Source organism: Drosophila tropicalis, unplaced genomic scaffold (assembly GCF_018151085.1).
Source record: "Drosophila tropicalis isolate 14030-0801.00 unplaced genomic scaffold, ASM1815108v1 contig_593, whole genome shotgun sequence".
Taxonomy (NCBI): Eukaryota; Metazoa; Arthropoda; class Insecta; order Diptera; family Drosophilidae; genus Drosophila; species Drosophila tropicalis.
In genome coordinates, this window is record NW_027173070.1 from 19,055,707 (window position 1) to 19,072,423 (window position 16,717).

The window sequence follows — 16,717 nt, forward strand, 5'->3', positions numbered from 1 at the left end:
TAGTTTGTCTTTCGTTAAGGTTTTAAATACTTTTGTTCTGCATTTTAAGTACCATTACGTTGGAATTGTAAAATAAATTATAAATATGTAACACGAAACACTGCAAAAATTTAAGTAATCTCTCCCTTTTTATCGACATATTTTGTTACTTTATCTACATATATAGAAAACATAATGCAAACTTAAGACCAAAATAGTTGAAGTATATTTTAAAATGCACATTCATCATTTCTTAATGCATTACAAATTAAGTAGTTAATTAAGTAAAATTAAGTGATTTATTACACAGGCCGACATTTTTGAGGTCATGAAAAAGTGTTTGAAGTTCAATAGGTCTCCTATAGTAATTGGGGGGTGCTGATCACGGCCCTGTACTCAGTTTTTCTCCATCACGTCAGGATTTCTAAAAAAATGCGTACAAATTATTCAAAATTACTTCATTTGCAATATATTATTCCATGATATAAGCATAATATTGCTTTAAAAACATTATTATCTTATCCTATTAATATACTAGGCTTGATTTAAAAGAAATTTACAAAATATCAAAGAGTTATTTCTTTGTTATAATAGATAATATCTTACACTCTGTATATAGTTCTATAATGAGTAAATTTTGAACCAAAAAGTATGCTATAGCGATTCCAAGAATTGTCTGCTTTTAAATTTGAAAGAATTGTGGGAATTTGCTGCGTCTTACAAATTGTTTATTAGTTATTTGTGCAAACAAGAACTAATTTTCTTACACGGAATATTCTGAAATCTGTTAAAAAAGTTGAAAATTTTTGTTTCAAACTTTCTATAGTATACTTTTGGGTGCATATTTTCCAACCCCAGATCTCCAGATTTCAAAAAATCTGGACGTGATGGACAAAAACCAAGTATGCAGTTAGAATCAGCGTACCCGAATTAGTTAAGAACACCTCTCAAGTTAACGTCAGCAAAAATCATGTCGGCCTGTGTAATTATTTTTTATACCATTTTTGTGCTCTAATATAGGCATTTTAGCAAATACTAATAATTAAGGAAAACAAAGAAGAAACTTTCTTATGACTTATGACTTGAAAATACTCTTACTGCCTTTTTAAATACAGAAATTAAAAAACAAATACTCTTATTGTAAAAGGCATTATGGCAAGTTATACTTAAGTTATGAAAAATTTCACATAAAGGGCAAGCACAACAATAAAGTGAAAAGGCGTTAAAAAAGTGTATCCCCCCATTTTGGCAATTTCACTTTACCCACTGATCATGACAATGAAGTTTTGTGCTTATCAATTACGAGTCGGCAAACCCCCAATAACCTTACCTTTCTTTTATGCATTTTATGAATTGTTGTTAGATATTAAACACATAAAAATCAAATTGTTCTAGGGGATAGGGTCCAATACACTTTTTGTCTCTTGACGTGAGCAAAAAAGTTTCCATTCAAAAAATATTACTGTGACTTCTATTTGATTAAATGGGAGTGATATGATGCCATAAGAAACTTATCAGAAACTCATCAAACACGTGATAAAAATGTGTAAATTCAAATAGAATTTTAAATTAAAAAAATTATGCAAATAATGAAAACAAACAAAGAGAAGATCTGCAGTTGGTTGTAATTTTTATGGCATCTTTTGGGGTTTACTGCCGCAAAGTAGGCAATGGAAAATTTTCGACACAAATCTTGTAACGAATTGATATTTACTTTTCCAAATGACATTTGAACGGTACCCACACACACACACACACACACACACACACACACACACACACACACACACCCTCCACACACTCATACTTATGCAAATGCATCCATCTTAAGTAAAAATGTCACTTCCTGTGCTTTATAGTCAATGAAATTCAAATTTATGGCATTTGCTGACCTTTCACTTGACAGGTAGACATTGTTGGACACGCCCTTGAGTCCTTGGGCAAGGCCTAAGTCCTTGTCCCTTACACGTGGTACTGACTGGCAAATAAATTCCCCCATTTGAAAGTCATCATCATTCCTAGGCAAAAACAATTATTTTAATTAAATTTCACTAGCCTCCATATTTCAAGTTACTACATATAATGGCGGAAGTTTATTCAATACTAAACGATTTAAGCAAAAAATATATAAAAAGTGTCACATTGCGTTACCCGACACACACACACACACACGCACACAGTTCGAAATAAAGCTATTAAAGCAAATCTGTTCGGCTTATCGGTCACAGTCATAGCTGATCGGTGTAGAAAACACATTTCCATCAATTGATCTGAAACACGTACAGCTGCTCCGTGCCCAACTTATATAACATTTAATTTTAATTTTCTCTTCTTCTTTTTGTTTTTTGCACTTTTGTTCTTAAAAATACTTATTACTAAAATAAACAAAAGAAAGAGTGAGTACTGATGGCTGGGCCGGCCAATAAAGCCAAGCCAAGTGCTTCTTGGTGTCAATCAAGTTTTGCTATTTAAGTGCAACAAAAACAAAAAACATGGAAAAATTTTATTAAAAAATAGAGATTTTTTTACCTTGCTAATTGCCTGGCACGCGCAGGAAGTTGTTGATGTCGTGTGGCCAACAAATTTTTATTAGTTTTAATATTAGTTAAACTTTTTTTTTTGGTTTGTTTTGGTAAGTTTTTTGCTTGTTGCTTGCAGTTATGGACAAGAATCACAATTCCCACGATACAAAACACTTGGCACAATGGTAACAACAATGCTTTAACTAGAAGACATACTGTTAGCCATGGCTAAAAGCCAAAAAATACTTGTACAACTAGAAGAAGAAGAAGAAGTTGGAGACATTTGAAACCGCAATCATCATCATATGGGGTATACACTACACGAAACAAATAGCTCAACGCCAACAATAACAAAAAGCACAAAAAAAAATTATACAAGAGGCTTGCCAAAAATCACACAAAATATAACAACAGCAACAACAACAACGAAAAACATTAACAATAAGTAGAAATATAATTTTGTTTTAGCCGCAAGCTGCGACCTTTTTTTTTTTTCTCGTTTTATTATTTTGTTGGCTGTTTTGTTTTGTTTTTGAAACACAAAATGTGTTGTTATACAGTACAGTGAAGCAACTCATTAAATAACAATAAGATACAAAAATCAACAGACAATAACAATTAAACATTTAGACAATTACGAGAACACTTAACAAGTTTAAATGACGCAGACCCGAGTTGCATCCAACCCATCCTGATCTGATGGTTAATTGATCTTAGCCTAAAGAGCTAAGGCAATTGCCTTCCTTTTGGAATAAATATAATGTTATGAGTTTCTTAAATTCTTTTACTTCTATTAAAACTGTTCTTAAATAGTTCTGTTGATGTGCCAATTGGGTTACGTAAAAATTGAACCTTCAAAATGAAAACGTCTTTGCAAAAATAAAATTTTTGGGATCGCATGCTTTTCTTAGGTACCATTTTCAAAATATTCAATCTTCAAGATCTAGTTTTTGAACACCTGTTTAAAAAACCTTTTTGAATTATCCTTCAAAAATTCAATAAGTTATGTGTACAAACTTAATGGGCAATCAATGTCGAGAAAGGTGAACATTAATTTAAAAAAATCAAAGAAGCTAACATCGGCTATGCCGAAGTTTGTATACCCTTGCAGTCCTTGGTAATAATAATTTTACATGTTCAAAATTTGTTTTCTGCAACTCAATTCATCAATATACAAACAAAACAATTTTACTCTCATATTATCACATACGTAAATTTCATAGCATACTCGATTTTTATGAAAATGTTTCTTCTAGTTCTTCTAGAGCTATATTATATAGTGGTCCGATTCTTATGCTTTTCATACTTTATTTTTGCCGGGTAATAAAAACCCCCGAAAAAAAAATTTCAGCCCAATAGCTCTTAAGACGGCTGAGTAAAACGCGTACGCACAGACGGACATGGCTATATCAACTCAGCTTCTCATGCTGATCAAGAATATATATACTTTATGGCGTTGGAAACGTCTCCTTCTGTGCGTTACAAACATCTTATCAATTTCGTAATACCCTCTGCAAGGGTATAAAAAGTATGGAATTTTCAGTTTCTTTTCTAACACAGAATATATAAATCAAGTGCAATATGGTAAGATTATGATCTGTTTGATATGTGTCTTTATAGTAGATATTATATGGTTAGATTACTATCTGTTTGATATGTGTCCTCATAGTAGATTTTTTGCAAATATCTCGAAAACGGTTAAAAATTCAACAGATTGAATATTTGTGTTTATCATTATCAAGCTTCATACGAAGTTATTCGAGTTAGTTTTATTTTTAGATCGAACTTAGCCGGCTTTATTTTTAGATGATAAAGTTTTTAAAACACAGTGCTCTATACTGTATATACATCTATATTTTTACAAATTTTTGGTCAATATTCTTTGTGATTAAGTTCGTACAATGACTGACAAAACTTCTGTCTAGGTGAAAATGTTTTAACTAGAAGATATCTTCTCTAAAACAGAGAATTAAGTTGTCTACTTTAAAGTGTTGTTCTAAGCACTGCCATAACTTTAATTCAGTCTACACTACAAATTCAACTAAGAACATTCTTAAAAATTTACAAAAAAACTTGGTAAAGTGAAAGTGACTGTCAGAAACGGACTTTAAGTTAACTTCATAAAATTTATATTGAAAACTCAACAATTTTGGTTTGTTTTTAATCTTTAAATCACATTGGTTTTTATTTAAAGACATCTTATCTTTTACTTATGTGAAATAAATAATGATAATTTGGGCTTATAGTCAAAGAGTTTCTTTTAAAAAGTAATTAAATGTTCCTTTTTAACTCCTTCTAACTTGATTCAAACTTAAGGCATCAATATTCTTTATATGATCGATCTTTTTATAAACACATCTGAATAGTGACTCGTAACTCTTGATACTCTTTGGCAGAGTCGAGTTATCATGAGATGAGATCGAATTATGATTGTCTATAATGGGAAACAATCTTAACCAAATATCCAAAATATCAGGGGTTATGTATTTTCTAAACTTAGAAATCAATTCAAACTGAAATTGCTTCCTAAATGCATTAACCATATCATGTGTTATTAGGTTTTTGCCACAATTGAAAAAAAATGTTTTTGAAATGCAAAGAGTTCCAAAAATTGAAGTTGCTTATTGTAAATGTTTTGTTCTCTTATTAACTCTATTCAAAATATTATATTTTGATTTTAAATCTTATAAATTATTAAGATTTCTTGACCTGAAGGTGGATAAAACCCAGTTTTGATTAACTTTAACTAGTTCGAAATCTAGACAAATTTTTGGCTATGTTAAGAAACTGATTAACTAATTAGTTCGTTGAAAATTTACCATCATGCTTTAGTTGACAATCTCAAAAAAGTTAAAACAATTAATACATAAAATACAACATTATATTAGCTTTGTTTTCTCCCAACTTTGTTTTTAAAATTTTTATAATCTATAAATCAAAATGTAAAAATAAAAGTAATTTATTAACTATTTGTTCAATTTTGATATTATAGTCGGAAAGTCTTAAAGTCTTATAGTCGGAAAGTCTGTAAACAGAACAGACAATTATTTTGATTAAAGTGAAATTTAGTCTTTTAATTACATTCCACAAAAAACTTCTTTTGTAGTTCATTTTGATTTTTTGCTTTGGCCAGCAGTTGAAATCGTTTTTAGATTAGTAACTAAATGTTTGTTTTTTTTTTTTTTAACTTATGTTTTCTTTAGCCGTTACGTACTTTGACCATATTTTAGCTTTATTACCAATTAGAAGTAAAATATGGACATATTTTTTACTAAAAAAATTAAATTATATTATGTAAAACTGAAATATTTCCAACTCTTGATTAGTTTTCAATGGAAATAATGATTTAGTGCCCTATAAAGTTGCAGTTAAGTAAGGAATTCAGTATGAAATATGGCTTTTCAAATAATAAACTAATTTATTAGTAGATATTTGAATCAATGTTGATAGCTTGATGGAATGATACAATGGAAAATGATTTCTTAATTCTTGAGATGTCTTTAAAGAGTTTAAACTTTTAAGATCAAATATATATTAACTATTTTCTAATAAATACTTAACTAACTCCTTTAATATAAAAATCAAAGAAGCTAACATCGGCTATGCCGAAGCTTTTATACCCTTGCAGTCCTTGGTAATAATAATTTTACATGTTCAAATTTTGTTTTCTGATCAATTTTATAATACCCTCTGCAAGGGTATAATTACGTCTGATCCGTATTATAAACATAAACATTCACAAACATAAAGCCTAGCAAAATCTATCAAAATTTTGGGGAGCATTAGAAAAAAAAAAAAAAAAACATAAATTTTCAAGTTCAAAATTCACATTATGCATTTTTAGATTATAAGTAGTTCTTGATGTTCAACAAATGATTTGAAATTAGTCTAAAAATTCAAAATTTATTCTTTTTTTTTTGTTACCTTTTGGTATTTCCTAAAGAAAACTTTAACATTATAGCCAGAAATTGGAAATCTGATTTCAATAGAGTTTTCAAATTCGCATATAAAGAAACATCGTCATGTGTTGTGGTGAGTGTCTACTGTCGAAAATATCCTTATGAGTGGTGAGTGTTTACTGTATTTCTATGCAACCATGTGAACCCTGTACCTATATGATACATTCATCAAGTCTTTTGGCCATAATCAGAGTGCGCACAAAAAAAAATTTGCATAGACTTGGACTTGGACAATAACAACAACAACAACATATGTGTATGTGTGTGTGTGTGTGTGTGTGTACGCACACGCATTTGGCATACAAAGATTGATGATGAAGCTGCCGGAGTGTCGCCTCCTCCTCTGCCTCCGCCTCCGCCTCTTACTTCGCTGTAGCCTCCCTCCGTTGTCGTGTCTTTTATGTTTTTGGTTGAAGTGTCAAATGTGGCGCAGCATTGACCTTTATTTGGGTTTGTGCATTGGCTAAATTAATCATTACAATTTTTTTTTTTTTTTGTGGATTTTTTTTGGGGCTTTTTGAGAGGGAGGCACGCTCCCTCCTGCTCGGCTTTGATTGTGGCCGATTTGAACCACATTTTCTACTGACTCATGTGTTGTTGTTGTTGTCCATTTCATGATTAGCCGCTTTTTTTTTTCAATAATAACTGTGCATAATTCGTTATTTGATTTTTGAAATTCAGTTTCGGTTTTTTTTTTCTCTTCTCCACCAACCCACACAAAAATTGCTCACTTTGGTTTGGTTTGTTGTGTGTGTGTGTGCGTGTGTGTGTGTGTTTATTGTTCAATTTATGTCGATTATTATCTTTTCTTTCCACTTGTCGAATTTTTGGCGTTGAAATTTCTTGCCTGGAAGCCGCAAAAATTACAATTCAAAAACTCCTAAATAAATTCAATGTCAACGATTTTTCTATCTCATTTCGTGAAGTTTTTCAAGTGCCTTTAAAAGAGAAAAAAAAATTGTATATAGATTTTTCTGTTCGTGTCAATTTAATATTTAACTGGCATTAAAGTTAATTTGGTTTTCTGTTTTCATAAATCGTCAGAGCAAATGTTTTGTCAATAAATTTCTTTGCCAACTGTTGCTTACAAAAACAAAAGCAAAAAAGACTTATAAATATACAAAATGTCTGACTATAATCAATATTAAATTTAGGTTGGAAAGTTTATTTACCCAACAAGACAAAAAAGTGAAAACTGATAAGCCATTGCAGGCTATTAGAAGGCCCTCTCAGCCATAACCCATTACAGTTAAAATGTAATGTGCAACTTGGCCTAATGAAGGTTTAAACATTCGCTTTAGGTTGTTGCCATGACTAAATCACGTGTGTTGAAGGGGGGGATTATAAAACTCTCCAGCGATAAGCATGGGTCAGTCTGTCAGATTACGACTGTGACTAGCATAAAAATTGAGTAACAGGCTAAAGATAATCAATGGTGCTTTAAATGGCGTGTGCAAAACCACAACAAAAAATGGCAGCAAAAGAACTTGCCTAATTAAATCATCATCCTAAGAGGCCCAACCAACCAAGCACCAAGCACCAAGCACCAAACCCTTTGACTTGGCCAAGCCCCAAGACTCCAAACGAAGCATTGACGTTGCCTCAACGTCAACAGCAAACGCCAACAGCAACTGCGACTGCGACAGCGACTGAGACAGCGACGCTGACAGAGAGTATATCACTTACAGACACAGGCCGGCCAACGTTTATTTGCGCTCGAACAACGAACGTGGTAACAACAGCTCCCAAAAAATAATAACAACAATAATACAAAACAAAAACTTAACAAAGTTTGCGGAAAATCTGCACAAAATCAAATCAAACTACCAATAACAGACAAACGGCTTAAAGCCTGTCTACCTCTTGGCTGCTGCTGCTTTCTCAACAAGGCTAATTAAATTGAGAAAACGAACGAAAGAAAAATAAAAAGTGGACGCGCTTTCATCTCACTTGTTAATTGATCGACGAAATTCAAAAAACTTCAATTTAACTTGGACAATTGTGCAACTGGTCCTCACCCTCGATACAAGACACTTAACCTTAACTTAACAATTATTATTGTTAAATATTATATTCAAGTGCGCCAAACCGAAAAAAAACCCCCCGCCACCAGCCACCCCGCAAAAAAAAATATAACGTACTTTTACTTCAAACGAAAGCAAAGCAAAGCCCCCCACGCGGTCAATAAAAAAAAAAAAGTAACAAAAAATTATTCAAGTGGCAGCTGAAGAAAATAAAAAATAAAATTATTATTGTAATTTCAAATAACCAAAATGGTTGAGAAAACAGGTGAGTGTGAAGTTGGAGAAAGAGACACAGAGATAGAGATAGAGAGAGAGAGCGAGAGAGAGAGGTGCTTGCCACAAGGTTAATAGTTTTGAAAAAGTGTGCAAAATTCAATTCAATTCAATTGCTTTTGGCATTAAGTGGAAACAAAATGTAATACCAAAATAAAAAAAAAATACATAATTTATGTGAAATCACAAGATGAAAATAGTGAAAGAAGAAGAAAATGTGTAGTTTTCCAAAAACTGTGAATAATTTTTTAATTACAAAAACTTCTGCCCAATTTGTCTATGAAATAGTTTTTCAAATTTTCACTACAAACAATAATTTCTACAATAAAGTTTTAATTTTTCATAAAAATTTAGTGAAAATCTAAAAAATCAACTATTTTTTGAGCCTTTTTCGAAATTTTGTATTTAGCATTTCGTTTTTTAAGGGGGATTTTTGCTTTGAGCCATAATTTTTTTTATAGCGCATTGAAATCTCAGGGATATCAGGGATATCTTGCTTCTATATAGGGTATTGATTTTTGAAATTTTAGTTTTGAAAATGTTTATGATTTTGAAATGTTTACTCAATCTATGTAATACTTTGTTGAGGTTTCAATTTTTAGTCATGGTTTTCACTTTTAAGAATTGTGAGGGCTGTTGACAGTTTATATATTAATAAATTAATCATAAAATATTAATAAATAGCAGTGAAGAAGTTAGTTTTTTTTTAATATATTAAGGATTAAAAATGTTTAAATTGAAATTTTGCTTAAGTATATGGGCAAAAATTTAATACAATTTATGTTTTAGATTACTTTTGAAATTATTTTTGTAAATTACAATGAGAATTGCAATAAAACAATAGTTAACTATTATTAAAAACTTAAATCTAAAATTTGATTTCCCATCCTTAATGGAAGATAAGTTTTGTAATCGCAATTTATGTTTTTAAGTTGAAATAAATTCAATTCTTTTATTAAAGATGGCAAAATTATGGATAAGTGAGTTTTCTAGTTCTCCGAGTTGAACATTATACAAAAAATTTAAAGTGGAAAGTGGTTTAATATTTTTTATATTTCACAATTTGTTGTTGAAGAATGAGAAAGTGTCACAAAGAGTACAGTAATAAGGCCATAATGTCTCAGGTCTTACCAATATAGTGAGAGCCTAAAGAAATGATCCTGTGGGTGGAAAAGCTTTTGGCCAAAAAATTTCAAGGTTCTTTGAATTTCATCAGAGACTTTGAATCTCTCTCTCTCTATGTGGATGTTATTTATAGGTTTTCTTTTGAGTTAGAGAGTTGCCTTCGAATATTGGCAATGCTTTGTTTTACCAATCTTTAAGATTATCCTTTAAGTTTAACTTGAGTGGGTAAATTCTTAACTTGTTTAAAATTCAACATCGTAATTGTTAAAAGCGGCTTTATTAATTCAATATAAATGCCAAAAACAAACCATTTCTTAAGATTAGAGTAAAAGTCAAAGACAAGAGAAGAACTTTTGACAAGTTCAAGTTTCTAATCACAGAATTTAATAGTCTTAGTCACTTTTAGATAAGGCTATCTGATCAGTTGATCAAAGGGAAGATTCCTAGTAGTAAGTTTTATTAAGGGGCTATATTTCTTAAACTTACCAATCTAAAACAATGAATGATATGAAGTAAAAGTTTATCGACTTTGATTCGTTTGTTACTTAATATAAAAGAACAAGAAATCAAAAGCTTTAGACTAAAGTAATTTCAAGTACCAAAATTTATCTGAGCTCATGATACTAAGAGAAATGTTATCTAAATAAATAGGAAAAGTGAAATTGGATTATTACTAAAGTTTAATGATTTCCTTTTTATATGAAATAAAATTCTTGAAATTTGAAATTGTCATTTCATTAAATAAGTACATAAAATTTAAGTGGAATTCAATTCGGTAACAATGACACCTTTTAATTTATGGCTTAGTTTCTGTCTATCAAAATGAAGCAAAAATTATGGTAAAACTTTTGAGATACAAAACTTAAATATTTTATCTAAGTCTGGCAAATATTTTAAGAAAGCGCTTTCATTTCTGTGATTCCCGCCGTGTTCTGAAGTGTCCCATAAGATAACGATTGACTTCTCGTTAGACTTTTTAGAAATCTATGTATTTAAAATTTTTCCAATTCTGTATTGAATTTTCTCAGAAATTTATTTATAGAACAATAGTTTGACGTATAAATTTTTTGCAAATCATATATTGGTAACTTGTTTTTTCGTTATCTTTGCACAATAAACTTAAGAAAGGTGTTGAGATGTTGAAACTTTTACTTCCCTTCCAATTTTCATACTAATTTGGTAGGCATTGTTAATAATTTTCCAGCTTTTCATTTTAATTAAACAGTTTGTTTTGTTGATTGTCATTTCATTTTGGAAAATCATCTTTAATCACACACTTGTGTCATCTGTAAACTATAATCGCATACTATAAGTAATCGTATATCTGTGTGGCATGCCTCTCTCTCTGCCTCTCCCTCTCTCCATATCGATAACGACATGATTGCTTTTCAATATACCTTACCCATGAGTATATATTTTCACCGTTGAGCCGCAGCATGACAGTAAATTAGCCTCTAGCCAAATGATGTTTTTTTTTTTTACTTCTTTTTGTTTGTTATTTTTTTGTTATTTTGATTTTGTTTTGTGGCTTCCGTGCGATGATTTCTGTTTTCTGTAACTGAAAGTTTGCATGACAAATGTGTAGATAGAGAGAGAGAGAGAGAGAGATTAAATGGAAAGGGGGCAAAGAGAAGAGAGGGAGAGAGCGAAAGATACTGGTAGTAAAATAAACAACAACAGATTTTCAGCCATTTATATCATTATGATGACTTCCTCAACCCAAACGAAAGCAGACATAAAGCAAAAGTTATCAAGTGAATGAACCTAGCTCAAAAAAACGCAGACAGAATTAAACAATTGAGAAATCTAAAAACGATAAAAACAATATAGTTTTCTATCAAATATACATATTAAGCCGACTTGAAGTCACCCTTTAGCAATGAGATTTCTTCTAAATTTAAGATTGTAAACAGAAAATATAAAACAGAAATCAAAAGCTATAGACTAAAGTAATTTCAAGTATCAAGATGCTTAAATTTTTGTGAGCTCATAAATTTCATAACTAGACTTTAGAGTTAATCATGCAGAATCATTGATTAAGTCAATCTGGCAGTAAGTATTAAAAACTATTATAATCAGAAACATATTTAGGGGAGAGGAAACAAATCTTATATAAATTTTAGTAATTATTGGAAACTCTTTACTTAAATTTTGTCTATTTTAATTATTTCGAATCTGGGCCATCTATTGGAGTTCATATTTGAACTCTAAGTATTTACTTTTCTAAGCCAAGTCTTATTCTTTTAAGTAACAACCGATTTAAAGTCCATAAACTTTTATTTCATATCATTCATTATTTTTTGTTGTAAAGTAAAAGAAATATAGGTTACTTCTAGGAATCTTCCCTTTGATAAACTGATTATATGGAATGCGAATGGTTTGTGTAGGAACAGACCTAAGGTTGATCATTAGCACCACCCACCACCCATCTCTAACTTCACAAATCACAACATGATAATGCTAATACCATATCAATGTACCATATTTTTTGTTGTAAAGTATAAGAAATCATTATATAACTTACCACGGGACTCTTCACTTTGATCAACTGATCAGATAGCCTCATCTAAAAGTTCCTAAGATTATCTAATTGTAAGAAGTTTTGTGAACTAAAATTTCATCTTCAGTTCTTATAAAGTGCAGCCTTAATTTAAAAAGAAATCTTGGAAAAGCAAAGAAAGAGTTTTATTTTAAAAGTCTCTCACTTAAGAATACCATTTAAATACCTATTCATTTAGAATGTGTTCCTAAATATAAACTATTCCTAGTCTAAATGATACTCAAAATTTAAATTGTATTTATGTTTGTTTAAATAAAACAAAAATCGGTAATTTTTAAAGAATTTTTATTGGCAATACGGAAAGTCTCAGTTTCAATTGTTAACCCGTGTGATAATTTAACATTTAAACAATATGTGTGAAAATTTTCATCCAAAAAATTGAAAATTGAGTGAGATATAGGCAATCTCCGACGGGACCTCGAAAAAAAGTGGTTTGCGGTGAACATCATAACTGGTCACAGAATTATCGGAAATGAAAAAATCAAATTGCATTAGTTAAAGGTCAAAATTCCCCAAGTAACACTGTCGAGTTTTTATTTAAAAAATTTTTTTTTCGATTTTTAAAGGCACTTGAAAGTTAATACTATACTTACCCCTTAAATTAATATACCCAGTTGTGTGTTGTGTAGGGTATATTGAAACGAAAACGAGAATTATGTTGAAATTGTGTGCAATTAATTAATTATTTGCTTTGTTTTTTATCATATTTGCCCATCTTTGGCGTCAAATAGAAGAAAATATTTACCTTACTTTGTCGCCGAGTGATAATTAATTTGCTCAGGCGTTAAAATAAAATATTGGAAACAAAGTTCATTCTGGCTAGAGTTAATTAATGTTAAGGTCCGCCTTCATGCATGCTGGGCGAGAAGATGTTTAAACAATTGTTCAAATATTTATTTCGACAACTGTAAAAAACTGTTTCAAGGAACGTTCAGGCAAAGTCAATGGCAATTGAGTTAGATAGATCAATAGATACATTACTTGGAAGCAGATCGGATCGTGAGAAATATTACGCCTCCAAAAGGTAAGAGGAAAACGTGTTTCTAATCTCTTTGGCCATTTGATGTGGTTGTTTGTGGTGACAATTCTCAAAGTCGTCAGCAATGTGAATTAAACATAAATCATAGGAATGTATATACATATGTATGTATGTATGTAGAGAGATTCAACTATAATTATAATCGTGAGTTTCGGCGTTGACATCCATCATGACATCACGGGGCAATGAGCATAAAATCAGCAAATCAAACAAGTTTTAGGAAGTTTGTGTTTTCGGCTCTAATCTGTTCTAATATAACAGTATAACTATTGTCATTGCCCCATGAATGAATCTTCAATGTGAAAAAACAAATGCTAAACTTAATATATAATTTGCTTAATACTTGTACTGACATTGAGAGACTGCAATTGAAATGTAGAATCACAAAAGATGTTCTCATGGAAAGTTATGGTTTTTTTTTCTATCTAATTAACGTGACTAAAATAATTAAAACAAAATGTACCGAGTTTATTTTATAATTGATGAGTAAACAAATTGTATAAAATGCATTTTTCAGGAAAGCGAAATTAAAATCACAAAGGGCAAAGGGTAATCGAAACCTTTCATTAAAAAGTAAAACAATTTCAATAGAATTTGATCATTAAAAAACTCAGTAGATTATAATTAGCTTTCTTATATACAATTTCTGAACCTAATGTAACTGGTTTTTAGCCTATCAGAGCTTTTCGAAAAATTCAGTAAATAAAGTTAAAAGATACAAAAATCATTGATAAATTTTATTTGAACTTCTTCTGTTCTTGTTCTTATGTTTAAAACATAATAATAACAATAAGATAACTAATTTCTATGTAAACCAGCTTAAAATTTATAAAAACCATTAATATTTTAATAAAAAAAATAATCAAATTTGCAAAAAAAAACTGGCAAAAAACCTTTCTGAATCCATCGAATTTCTATAAATTAGAAAATATATAATAAACAAATTATATGAATAGACGTTTTATGTTGGTTAAAAATGGTTTGAAGTCAATGCAATTTTTTTTTTACAATTTTTTTTACAATTTTTTACAATTTTTTACAATTTTTTACAATTTTTTTACAATTTTTTTATCAATTTTTTTTTTAACAATTTTTTTTACAATTACATTTCACCAAATAAGAAAAATACATTTTAATAATGCATTAAGAAGTTACCCAAAAATCGTCTAAAATCAATAGAAACTTTTAGATAAAATATTTAAAAAATTTCCACATTAAATTCTGTTAGTTACTTATAAAGTCTCTACTTTAGCTGTTTAGGATTTGGACTTGGATATTTATTATTTAGGAATTACATTTTATTTTTAAAATAATTCAAAAGTTTTTATTTCTTTTTGTCATCTTCTTGAATTATAGCAAATTTATTTACACAAAACACATTTGGTTCAAAAGTATTGAAATTAAAAAGTTTTCAATTTTTATCTTTTTCAATATATTATTATTATCATTATAAGTATAGGATATAGTTGTAAACTATCAACTTAACTATATTTTAAAAGCACTGGCAACTAAGGCCTTCGGCTTATGGTTAGACGAAAACTACATCCAACTACATACACTATCCTGGGATTCGAAGCCGGATACTCGTTGTTCACTTGAACAAACGACTGGGTCACTTAGACAACTTATATACCGAGGACTGCTTTTTCAATATAATTGTTATGAATTTGGGGAAAACTAATTTCAAATGGACCGCGTTTATCCGGACTACCATTAACCGCAGACCCCTGCTATCCGTGATGAGGTTTAGTTTGTTCCATTGTCCCTATTAACCGTGATTACCTTCGTAGTATCAGTGATGAAGTTTAGTTTGTTCCATTGTCCCTGTTAACAGTGATTACCTTCGTAGTATCCGTGATGATCCGTAACGATGATAATTCAGAGACAAGCAATCAAGAATCAGATGAAGAAGTAACAGCTTCAAAAGTCTCTTTCCAAGAGTCCAAAAATGCATCTAACACTTTGATGGAGTTTCTTGAAAATTTTAATTCTTCTGAGATAACAGATCAAGATAAAGTTCAAGTTTATAGAATTTAGAAGAAAAGCTAAACAGTGGAAACAAACTACTAAACATAAATATTTCTAGCTCTCGTTTTAACCAATTTATCGATTTTTCGTGATGGTTCTGATCCCGATTGTTCCGGTTAATCGGCGTCCAACTGTATTTTCAAATAATAACAAACTAAATTAGTTGATATGTTTAAGATTCGTTGTTAGACAATTAAATCCTTTAGTTCCTTCTATGAATGCTTCTCCCTTTATGTCTTTAAAAAGACAAAGTTAAGACTGAAATATTTTGAAAACTTTTAGAGCCACCTCCTTGAAAGAAATATCACCTTATGCCAATGATTCATCATGGTTTTAGATGTTTTTTTGGGGGGTCTTTAAAGTGATTAGCTGAATCAATTTTTATAGCCCATTAAAGCTAGAATCAATTATTATTAAATTAATCAAAAATTCATCAAACAAAATGGAAAAAGAGCCGTCTAACTCAAGAATGTTTATGGAATGAATTTAAAAAAAAAAAAATAATTTTTATAATTAGTTGGTGGGGTAATAGAAAGGGTAACATTTGCCTTACCGTTTATACAAAGTTTTTCACTTTTTGTGGCTATTCAAATGCATATTAAAATTCTACTCCATCATAAATTCTCTAATAGATTTATTAGTTTAGTAATTGACTTTAGTTTAGACGACATAAATTTTATGCCTGCCATAAACCAGAACCAACCGAAAACTCGCACCTCCCTCGCAGTTGAATTGAATAGCCGGGGCAGGGCATGTGACTAATTAATAAAATTTATTGGTCGATCGGAACGGAATATATCATCTGTGTGTGTGAGGAGAGGGAACAGGTTTCTTTTTTGGGTCTCTCTTTATTACATTTATTTCACCGTTTTTTTTTTTCTTCTCTATTTTTAATAAAATCATCACCTTATTGAATGAACAAAACAGTCTGTGTGAAATGTCTTGAAAAACAAATGAAGAGCGAAAAGTTTGTATTACGCAAACCCGAAAATTAATAATCCGATTAAATTGATTAATTATTGTAGATGAACAAAGGCAGTTAGAGTCAGGGATGTCGAGAGGGAGGGGCAAACACGAGCCTTTTGTCTTGTAATTACCATGACATGGGAAATTAACAATAACTAAGAGAAAACGACTAGAGAAACACAAACTCATATGGGGAATATTAGCGAAATTATGCGTTATTTGCGTGTCAGTGGCAAATAAGT

General features: G+C 30.3%; 1 protein-coding gene across 4 annotated transcripts in view; it reads left to right on the forward strand.

The window, feature by feature from the left end:
* Window positions 1-6,344: 6,344 nt before the first annotated feature.
* Drip (aquaporin homolog protein drip) overlaps window positions 6,345-16,717 on the forward strand; it is a 28,077-nt gene continuing 17,704 nt past the window's right edge. Inside the window, exon 1 of one of the 4 annotated variants that reach the window (XM_068290320.1) lies at window positions 6,345-6,533. Coding sequence is in view for 2 of the 4 variants with exons in the window: in XM_068290316.1 (XP_068146417.1) it covers window positions 8,734-8,749 (16 nt within the window). In the remaining 2 variants the exon portion in view is untranslated. Of the gene's footprint in view, window positions 6,534-8,162; window positions 8,750-13,396; window positions 13,467-16,717 lie in introns of those variants that run through there. The other 3 variants (XM_068290317.1, XM_068290316.1, XM_068290318.1) reach the window with 3 other exon arrangements.